This window comes from Poromitra crassiceps (genome assembly GCF_964638095.1).
Source record: "Poromitra crassiceps genome assembly, chromosome: 26".
Lineage (NCBI taxonomy): Eukaryota > Metazoa > Chordata > Actinopteri > Beryciformes > Melamphaidae > Poromitra > Poromitra crassiceps.
In genome coordinates this window covers 17068820-17080051 of record NC_139640.1, presented here as the reverse complement: position 1 = coordinate 17080051, position 11232 = coordinate 17068820, and the positions used below count along the sequence as shown (strand labels likewise).

The following is an 11232-nucleotide window of genomic DNA, read 5'->3' as shown; positions in this document are numbered from 1 at the left end:
CTGGAAGAAGATGGTGAAACCGGGGGAGATGATGCTGGAGATGTTTGGTCAGGTGTGGGCGTTCTAGGAGCAGGCAGAGGTGGAGAAGGCGACGCTGGTAAGGTTGGAGGAGATAACTGCCGTTGAGGGGACACAGCTAATAGTGGTTGGTAGCTACTGGTGGATGCCGTTTCTGATCTTGCTGAAGACCGATGTGTTGTTTCAGTGGCTGGAGTTGGTGAGGCACAGCAATGTATGGTTGATGTTACAGCGGTCTCTCTGGGAGAATTCTGAAATAGGACATAAAGATGGTTTGGGGGAATTGATTGACCAACATCACTGATGTTGCTGATGACTTTACACAACACTCTAAAGTACACACGTTACCATTGTGGACACAGTGTTTGTTTATAGACAGAGCTATACTGACATTTCCTCAAAACTTGATTAATGACCCTATTAAGAAATGTCTCTCCTAATGAACCATTAATTTATAAATGACATTGACTGAAACATGAACTCAAAATATAATACACAAAACTGTCATTGTTAACCGTCAGTGAAGTGAACTAACCTCATCTTCGATCCACTGAACAAACAGTGTTGTTGGATCTAGCAAACCACAGTCCTGTAAGGTTCCAACCTGCTCACTGTGAAGCTGCACCAGTGGAGTTGTGGACGTTAAGAGAAACGTCTCAGTGCCGGACAAAACTCCTCCCACAAAGGACATTAGACTCTATAAATGAAGAACAACAGAGTACATTACAGATGAAGCAGGGTTCAAAGTTGGCCCTCCCAGTCCCAGCTGGTGGTGTGAAATAAAAAATAAATAAAATAATTTGAAACCTCATCCTTGTCAGGCTATATCTGCATGGTTACATATCATACATACATAACAGACACCATTAAAGTGTTGTCGATGTGATATTAAAATCACATCTTGAAATGTCTCTTTATAATTGTGTACTTTTCAGAAAGAAGCTTCTTATTCTGAACTCGCTTTTAGCAGCTAGATCCATATCTGCTGTGGATTCACAGAAAATGATATTGTTTGAAAAAGTTGGCAGATTAGTCATACTAATTTTTTTGCCACTTTCTCTATCTGATGCTGTTCATTTAAAAGCAATTAGTTATTTTTGTATTGTTCCAAAATGTGATAGTTTGTTTTTACTGGGGCTCTCTGACAGTGGGAGCTCCTAGGCCCCTATCGTTGCATCGGCGCAGTTTCTAGGCCGAGCGGCAGGCGCAGATCAAAGCAGTGGGCGTGGAAAGGCGCACTTGATATCGTCGTGCTGGCGCTAGATGCAGCCCAAAGCATTACAACCACGCCTTTTAGGCGTAAAATTATGCACCGTCATGCTCATTGGATAAGTGCAATAAACGAATCGCACGCTTGCCTTTTTAGCTCCAATTCCAGTGATCCCGCAAAACCAGACGAAAGCCAAACGCTCTGCCCCCCCCCCCCCTCCCTTCATCCAGCCTGTCTGTCTGCATTATAGGCTATTATTACATATTATTATGCTTCTCAAACCAATCTAACTGCAGTTTCAATACTGCAAGCATGTAAATACGCTACACTATAGCAAGATCAAAGTGAAAATAATGTTCTATGCATCAGCTAGAAAAATATAGCCTATTAGATTGGTGAAAGTTTGTCCAGAAAGATATAATTTTCTCTCGCCTGCTGCAGGAAGGATGATGCACATAAATATACCCTACATTATGTCAAGTCATTGCATAAATGTGTTTTTATTGTAAAACTAAATGTGAAATATGGCCAAGTTATTGGAGGGACATCACAGTATAGCAGATGCCATTAGAAGCGCGTTCCGAAGCGCGTTCCGCTGTTACTTCTCTAAATCACGTTAACTCGACAAGGGGTATATATAGGCCCAGGAGGACATATATGTTTCACTTAGGGTGGTGTTTTAATTTCGATGATTTATTTGGTCCAATATTGAAATGTTCTACAATTGCAGGCTGTGTTACCATTACACATTATTTTAGATCGACCTTTTATATCTATTTCGCCTCATTTGGTTGCTATTTAGTAGCGAAATTTAGTACCCAATTGCATGCTGGGGCATTCACAGGCAGTCAGAGAGAGACAGTCGTATTGTGCCTGTCAGACTGCCTGCAGCCTCAAAGCGGTACGGACGGAGTTGTTTTACCCAGGCTGGAAGCGTTGTCACACAGGCTTGTGACAGTAACTCAACGCGGAAGGATTTATTTCACAATAAACTGGTAAACGCACACCAATGCCTGCTCCTGTCAGTAGGAGAGAGGGAGAGAGTGACACAGAGAAGGGTGACAGAGGAGAGAGGGGACGGACTGGCCCATTGAATAGGCCTGCTTTTCAAAGGCGCAAGGCGCTAAATTAACGGCAGGTCGGAAGATAGGAGTACGCCGGTATTTAGCGCCGACACGCCCACTTTGGCGCATTCAGGGACTCCGCCACGCCCAATCGGCCTAAAGCGCATTTGGCAGCCTAAAGCCTATTGCTATTTTCCCGAAACAGGCGCTAGGCACGTTTTTTTGCGGTTAAGGCCCGTAATAGCGCCGATGGCCTGTGGGAGAATAGGGCCCCTAATGTTTATCTGTCATCACTGTGCGTGCCCAAGGACTTGTTAACACACAGTACACACTGAAACACAGTGTTAGCCTTTACATAGTGGTAGCTTAATAAGGTTATGAAGCTTGGCTTAGTCGTCTTCAAATTTTAATAGTAATGACTCTAGTTACTATCAATAAGTTGGCTAATTATTGCATCCAACTGTACTGTGCAATGACACTTGGCAAGCCACATGACCTTCATGGCAGATGTGTACAAACCTGCTTAGTTCAAACAGGATAAAAAACAGAATTGGTACAGTGTCATACATACATTTGAACGAATTGTAAATGTTGACATACACAAAGTTTAGAGCAGAAAATGTCATGACGTTTTATTTTCCTTTTGCCACATGTCACAGTACAGTCATGTTGTTTACAGCACCTTTGACTTACCTGGATAGGGCTATCAAGCCTAAATGCCCTTCTACGAAGGCTGCCATCTGCATAGCGAAACTGGAATGGTGTACCGTCAGTGGATGGGTCGCCATTTCTGCCTCAGCTATTCTCTGCCTCACAATCTATAAAGTTTGAGACAGATTTGAATTGCTATCATAACAGAAGCTGACAAAGAAATTTAAGAATTTTGGGGATTTATCCCTATGATCTGAAATAGCTATCCCGTTATGAAATTTGTTCATTAATGGTATGACTAATTATATGGGTTAATATGTACATTAATTAGGATGTTAAAGCCCCAATCAGAAATTTTCACCTTAATAAAAGAGCTTTTTAGCCATTGAATATAGTACATTGTCTTGTAACACAGAGAATGTCACCACTATTGGTCACACACCGCCCTCCAAAGGCCTCTCCTGGGACTAAGCAGTTTGGTGCCTGCGCCCCGGAGGCAAGATGCGCGCATGCGCTGTAAAGCGGAAGCGTGTTCATGAAAAAACAACGAAGTAACTGTCTGGATTTGCTACGAAAATTATGTTTCACGTAACTATGGGTTATTATTTCATCACGTAGTGAGTACCCGATGTCACATGTACATAGAGCTTTCTGGTGCTGTGTTTTGTTGACTTTGAACGCCGATATCGAGACGGATACTGTTGTACCCAGAGGGCGCAGTTTCTCCAATTGCAAAACTTGGAAAAGTTGCTGAATGGGGCTTTAAGGCTATGGAAAACATCATTACATTTTTGAACAAAAAAGCTTTATGGCTCTTTAATTATCTAAGCACTTAAGACATTACTTACATCCAGATGCCTCCTTTCTGCCTCTTCTGCAAATCTGGTGGTCCGGAGAGCCTCTTCCTTTAGACGTGTCTACAGGCACAGCAAATAAAGTTACAGCAATCAACACATTTTATATATACACACACACACACACACACACACACACACACACACACACACACTCTTGAAGTTTGAGTTCCAATACCCTCTCTCTGTCAATCGCCAAGCTTCTGTGGTATTCTGCGTCTTGTTCTGCAATGATGTTTCGGCGCTCTTCTAGACTTCCCTGAAATCAGAGAATCAATAACTAAACACCCTGACAGCAGAGTAAATTAAAATTAAGGTCTGGTTTGTGATGTTAAGTGATATGACAGGATTCAACTATGCTTTCATATAAACATAGCATATAATCAAAACAGTAGCACCATGTGCTGAAATGATTTAATAACCATCCAGATGATCACCCCCCACCGCCTATGTAGCTACAAAAAAGTTCAGTTGCCACAAGTAAAGGAAGTTACAATAACAAGGTGAGAGGAAGAGAGAACTTCTCCGTAAATGTAATAGTCACCGTTTGGCTCTCACTATCCCCATCAGTCTGTCTCTCAGCGATGTCCTACAAAAACATAAGATTGGGTATTTTAATCCAAAAGCAGGAAACATAATGTTGTTGGGGGGGGAGCGTACCTATGTTCCCCGGGTCCTATATTCCCCGGGTCCTATGTTCCCCGTTTTTGTGGGACCGGGGAACATAGAACCCTTCCTAACCTCCCCCAGACCCTAACCCAAAACCTAACCTCTCCCACCCCTCACGCCTAAACCTAAGGTCGGCATTGCGGGTGGTCGGCATAGTGGATAGACACCCCAAATGTTACGGAGAGTGTTAAAAACGGGGAACATAGGACCCGGGGAACATAGGACCCGGGGAACATAGGGATGACCCCGTTGGGGGTACGGTGGCGCAGTGGTAAGCGCTGTCGCCTCACAGTTGGAAGGTCCTGGGTTCGATCCTCGCCTGGGACACTGTGGGCGCTGTGGTTGTGTTCCCCCCCATATCCTCAGTGCCTACTGCCCAGGTGGGTTATCTCGTCATAAGGGCCTTTCTCTCTGTGTGGAGTTTGCATGTTCTCCCCATACCCCCCAGGGGGTTCCTCCGTATATAACCCCCCCCCCACTAAAAACATGCAGAAGATCAGATCGTCATCGTCATCCGACCAGTGACGACAACATCCGAAGTTGGTCCCCGGGCGCTGTACGAGAAAGCGACCACTGGTCCTGGCCTGCCCCTCGGAGGAAAGGACATGCCTGGATGGGTTAAATGCAGAGGGCACTTTTCACCGGCCACCGTCAGCATGAGTGTGTTGTGGCCGCATGCATGTATTGTGGTGTTTGTGTGACAATAAAAGACGGGCTTGTCCGTTACGAGAGAGAGAGAGAGATATTCAGTGAAACACAGCTGCAGCGTTTGTTGTAGATGATGTCCAATGCATCACTGTATGGAGTAAAGTCTTACCAAGAGGTCAGCAGCAGGGAAACTGGCCATGTCAACATCGTGATCACTGTCTTCCGACTCCTACAAAATCCACAGACACACAGATTGTGTCATAAACTCAATGGAATAGCAGGACAGTCAATACAATTACTTAATGTACAGTATCACTGAAATGCAGATGGAATGATCTGCAGAACTTGATGTGTATCATCAAAGTTGCCCATCCATGGGTTACGGCATGACAATATTTGTTCGGCCCCCAGTTGCCCACCCCTGCCTTAAGTACCCCGTAAGTAGGATACATATTTGGTCCACTACAGGGAAAAACACATTGTACCCCATAAGTACCCTGTAAATACAGGCTACAACACCTTGTACCCTGTACCCTGTAAGTACATATTTGGTCGACTACAGGGAACAACACCTTGGACTCCGTAAGTACCCTGTAAGTACATATTTGGTCCACTACAGGGAAAAACACCTTGTACCCCGTAAGTATCCCGTAAGTACAGGGTACAACACATTGTACCCCTTAAGTACCCTGTAAGTACATATTTGGTCCACTACAGGGAAAAACACGTTGTACCCCGGAAGTACCCTGTAAGTACGGGGTACAACACAGATCTTGTTACCCTGTACTTACAGGGTTATTTGCGGCCTGTATTCTAAAGCGTTACCGACATTGGTAGAGGTAGTGACAACACTGTCCTGAAAGGGGCTACTTAATCAAGCGATCTACTCCACTTACCACTGTCTTTCTTTCCCCTCTTTCTTTCTTTTCTTCTGTTTCTTTTCAGCGCCAGTCAGACAGAATAATAATAATAATAATAATTATGGAATTTATATAGCACTTTTCAAGGACTCAAAGACGCTTTACACTAAACACTAAAAGGGCGGGGGCGACAAAGGTGTAACAGACAATAGACAAACACGACACAGACACACAGGGATAGGCAGGGGGAACTTAAGAGAAGGCAGAGGAGAAGAGAATGGATAGAACTCTTCATTTTCCTTCATTGACTTGCAATTTATATTTTGGTTCTTCAGTTCAGCTTCAGCAGTGCAGAGCTACTCTTTAGGCATATTTTACTTTCACTTTTGCAAGATGCTGCAGGCTGTTGCAAATGGGCGGTTCCTCCATGCTGTAAGTCCCATATAAATTACATCACAATCGGAGCACTGCTGCTGATTGGGTGGTTGGAATGTGAGTCATGGACAAACAAGTTTCATTATCATCCAGGAACAACTGTTAGTTGGTGAAATCAGATTGTGCGTGTGGCACAGCCTTCCTCTCTTTGCGGATCATAATAACGGTGAAGATGAGGAGCCCCGCAGGGCTACAGCGCGCGCTGACTCTTTATACACGGTGTGTGGGTCATCATCTTCATCACCGCCATCATCATCATCAGTCCACCTCAGTGGGGATCATAGGAGCGCCTTTCTCTAAAGGACAGGTGAGGCATCATGTCTGCAGCCTGTCAAGCTGTGCATGGACATGGACTCATGTAGTGCAGCGGGGTAACACTGTAGAATAAGGGTCACTAAATACTTAGGTTAATTAATGCTTAATAAACATGACGTAACACTTATTTTAGTGACCCTTATTGTATTAAGTGTTATGGCTTAGAGTAGAGCATTGAGTTATACACTTCAGGACAAGGAGAGTGAAGACGCAATATTGTTTGATAATTTGCATACGTGCAGCACAAGAGCCTATTATCTTTGAGTTAAACTGAATACCCTAAAAAGTCTCCTATTGCTCAGACGTTTTCACATCAAGGACTCAAATTAAACCACGGGCCCCCATTTGATAAAATGTTGGGTGCCCATCTGATTAAGATGTTTTGCTTTAAGATGATTTATTACAGAAAGTGTATGAAACCCATGACCAAAATAGTCATTGTGTCATTGTGTTACTTGGATGGATGGAATTCTAGTGAAAATAAATTATTCACCATTTTTTGGGGGACCCCCTGGAACCCCCTCAAGGACCCCTGGCGGTCCCCGTCCCCACATTGAGAACCACTATAGACGGCCATCAGTGATGTAACTTCTGAATAGATGCACTGGTGTGTTTAACAGAGCCAAATGGAGGCAGGAGTCACATAGGCTATTAGAGGAGACAGACCACAGTTCAGCCGACTCAATGTGGACACATTAATAAAGCTAAAATAAGTGTCTTCCTGGTTTTGCTAAATATGTTCTTGATGCCATGAAAGTGATGCCCATCTCCTACTTGGCATCCTTGTAATAAGAAGCTGTCAGAGCCATGTGGTTATCTGAAATGTAATCATCCTTACTCCCTGAAGTCAAGCAGTACAGGTGAAGTTAAGTGACAATACTACTGGTCCTTTTTTGTGTGTGAACTACAAGAGTGCAAGAGTAGTGTCTCATTCATAAAACAGGGTGTTTATCCTTTGCCGCTTCAAAAAGTTGACCCACTTCTCCAGGCACTACACCACTGGGAATGGTTTGCCCGTCCCATTAGCAGCTTACAAAACATTAGGCATTTTAAAGAACATTGGAAGTAGTCTAAAACTATGCTCAGTAGATTGTGTAACTTTTAATTGTGGGTAATGGGTATAGTAATTATATAAGGTCTAGGTATTTGTCATGCTACATTAAGCATAGCGAATTGTGTTCTAATATTTGTATTTTGTGATGTAGTTTTAAACGCAATGCCTTTATATGCAATTTAACCTGAATTGAAGATTTGTGTGTCTATGGTGTGGATATTCTGTAACTACAAGATTGGGTGGTATGGCTTGTGATTGGGTGTATTGCTTGTATGCATTATCTGTATAGGCTGTGTTGTTGTGTGTATTATGTCATCAATGTGTGTGAATGTGTTGAATGTATGCTTTTTCTATATTTCTATACTATATTAAATAAATATTAAATGTTGTTTTATGGTATAGACTCTTGGAAGAATTGTCCAATAGGGCTAAACGAGATCCAAATAAACAATCAATCAGACTGTGTGTTTGATATCTCTCTCTGTAGCCCCGCGGCGGGGTGGAGCGGGGACCCGACCTAATCCGAGCTGCAGGGCTGGTGGAGAGGCTGCAGGCGCAAGGTGACACCCCCCTTTGTCTCTGTGTGTGTGTGTGAGTGTGTGTGTGTGTGTGTGTGTGTGTGTGTGTGTGTGTGTGTGTGTGGGGGGGTGTGTGTGTGGGTGTGTGTGTGTGTGTGTGTGCATGCGTGCGTGCGTGCGTGCATGTGTGTATGTGTGTGTCTGCAGGGATATGTGCTGCAGATACACGTGTGTTGAATGTGATGTTACAGGATATGTTTCTCACCAGGTAGAAACCAGACCGATGCTTCTCATTTGAAATATATTGGAAAATGTCTGGTACAGGATATACAGACTCTCCATACAACAACAAACACACACACACACACACACACACACACACACACACACACACACACACTATATATATATAAATTTAGTTATTGAACTAAATTTGAACTGATGATGACAAGCTTTTTTGTTTGCAACACTTTCTATGAAGTTTATATAATATACATTCTGATCGTACACCTTATAATGCCATCACAATGCATTCTAAGTATAGGTATAATCATGCATACTGTTATAACATTATAAACACATTAACTGTTTATGCATTATTATAACTATACTTAGAGTGCATTATGATGGTATCATTCTGCGCTTACATTCTGTGTTGCTGTGAGCTGGGATAGAAGAGAGGATCACTGAGCAGGATGTGTGTGCGTGTGCATGCGTGTGTATACCTCATGAGAGATCTGAGTCATGCACATTCTCTCTCTCTCATTAATGGAGCACAGCAGACATGAGGCAATAGAGGAACTTGGGCCACTCCCCCTACACATCCTGCTTTTCATTTAAAGCCATAAAGGATTGGAACAAACTCCCCACTGACCTGAAAGTCTGTACACATTTTAACACTTTCTCACGTGAAATGGATTATAAATAACCAACAATATGATATCTGTTGTGTACCATGCAATTTATTATTTATTGTATTGTTGTTTTGTTTGTGCTGGCAACCCTGCCCTGGGACTGCAGATGGAAAATAGTAATTTGCTATAATGTGGTGCAAAGCATATTTTCTCTATGAGATCAATGTTATATTTTGCACATGGTCCCTGACAAATAAACATAATAAACTAAACTAAACTAAACATAGCTCTGTGTGTGTGTGTGTGTGTGTGTGTGTGTGTGTGTGTGTGTGTGTGTGTGTGTGTGTGTGTGTGTGTGTGTGCGTGTGTGACCTACATGCCTGTGAAACCATGCCCTCTCTCATGTCATGCCGGTACTAGGAAAAGCATTATAGAGCAGTGGTTCTCCACGTGGGGTCCAGGAACCACCAGGGTTCATTGATGGGATTCTTGCAGGTATTCTGGACAAAATACAAACATATTCTCTGATTTGGGTCTGGGGGAGAAAATCTCAAACAGGAGTCTGTGGCTCAAATGTGGACTAAATTAGGGTCCTTGACATGAAAAAGGTTTAGAATGACTGTTAACAGAGCAGTGGTGTGGTTCTCAAAGTGGGGTGCGGGGACCCGCTGGGGTCTTTGAGGGGGTCCCAAGGGGTCCTCAGCCAAAAGGTGGATAATTGATTTTCACTTTAATTTGATTTGATTTATTATTGATTTTAAAAGACAACACAATCAAAGGGATAAAACATGCGAAAGTGCAAACACCAGCATGGTCCCTGGTCTTATAATGACCCATCCATAAGTAACACAATGACAGAATGTATGTGTGATAATGTAACCAGACAGAGACCCAAATGCAGAGACTGAGAGACTGAAGATGGTTTCAAAGGATTTACTTGGAATGATGGAGAGTAGTACAAGTCCAATCCAACAAGGCAAATCCAAAAAGAGAAGACAGACATAAACTAGAACGACCGCACAGCGGATTTATGCCTCCGCCATTAGTTCATTCTTAAGTCCAAATCGCCATTTGAGGCAAATTGGAAGAAATTCTGTCAAGGCGCTCCTGAGATGTTGCGTTAAAGAGCTTGGAAATTGTGTGTGTGAGGTCACAGTGACCTTGAACTATGACCTTTAACACATTCAGTGCCACAGCGCTTCAGTAAAATTGTCTGGAGCCTGTGCCAGATTCACTTCCATTCAGTTGAAAACAGCTATAGAATTTTTTCTATTATGGCTATATTAACGGGGCTGGACTTTAATGAAACATTGAACACTCCTGCTTCTTCCAAAGAAGAAATTTTGTTTCTAGACAGTTCCATTATGAAATTACAGCCTCTCAAAAAAGTGCACTTTCAAGGGTTTTCTGTCGTTTTTTTTTTCTTTCCAAGATATAGCCCCTTTTATGAATACCTTTTGCACTCTAATTTCGAGCACATTCACTGACTCTGGCTGGTGTTTTCTGATGTGGTGGCGTGTGGTGTGGTTTCTGTGCAGCCACACACCCCTCTCCCCCCCCCCCCCTCTCCACCTCTGAGCTGCGGGCTCCTCCCACACGCACAGAGTTTGCTTTCTCGACTCTGTTTTTGCCCCGGACAGATCCCAGCTTTGCTGCGCGCATCATTTCCTTGATGGGCATCAAGGAAATGATGCGCGCTGGCAAACGCGACTGAACGAAAAGGCTTGGCCGTTCGGATGCTGGCTTTCTAGGAAATCGTGTGGAGATAGATAGAAGCATAAGAGCTCAGTTGTGAGCGCGGATGCAGCCGAGCCCACTCTCGCTGTAGACGGAGCAATATATACGGCTCTGGCAGAAAGCATGCATCGGTTTCCACGGCTTTCTCCGCTGTCTCCTGTACAAAGTAAAGGATCTGAGGTGGGTGGAGCAGCTCCTGTGACGATGTTTAAGGTGGCGCCGTGTGATCCCTTGAAGGGATTCATGCTCACTGGCTGGGTACGACCTTAAACAGCAGAATTATGGAATAATATGAATTATGATTTTAGGACGTCCACAGACGTCCTTGGCACTGAACGTTACTTT

General features: G+C 43.4%; 1 protein-coding gene across 1 annotated transcript in view; it reads left to right on the top strand.

Moving 5' to 3' along the window:
• The first annotated feature begins 6528 nt into the window (after positions 1 to 6528).
• Positions 6529 to 11232, top strand: part of LOC310798960 (arginase-1-like) — a 40356-nt gene continuing 35652 nt past the window's right edge. Inside the window, exons 1-2 of the mRNA XM_083661518.1 lie at positions 6529 to 6716; positions 8266 to 8338. Of these exons, the coding sequence (XP_083517644.1) occupies positions 6582 to 6716; positions 8266 to 8338 (208 nt within the window). The 5' untranslated portion in view covers positions 6529 to 6581. The remainder of the gene's footprint in view (positions 6717 to 8265; positions 8339 to 11232) is intronic.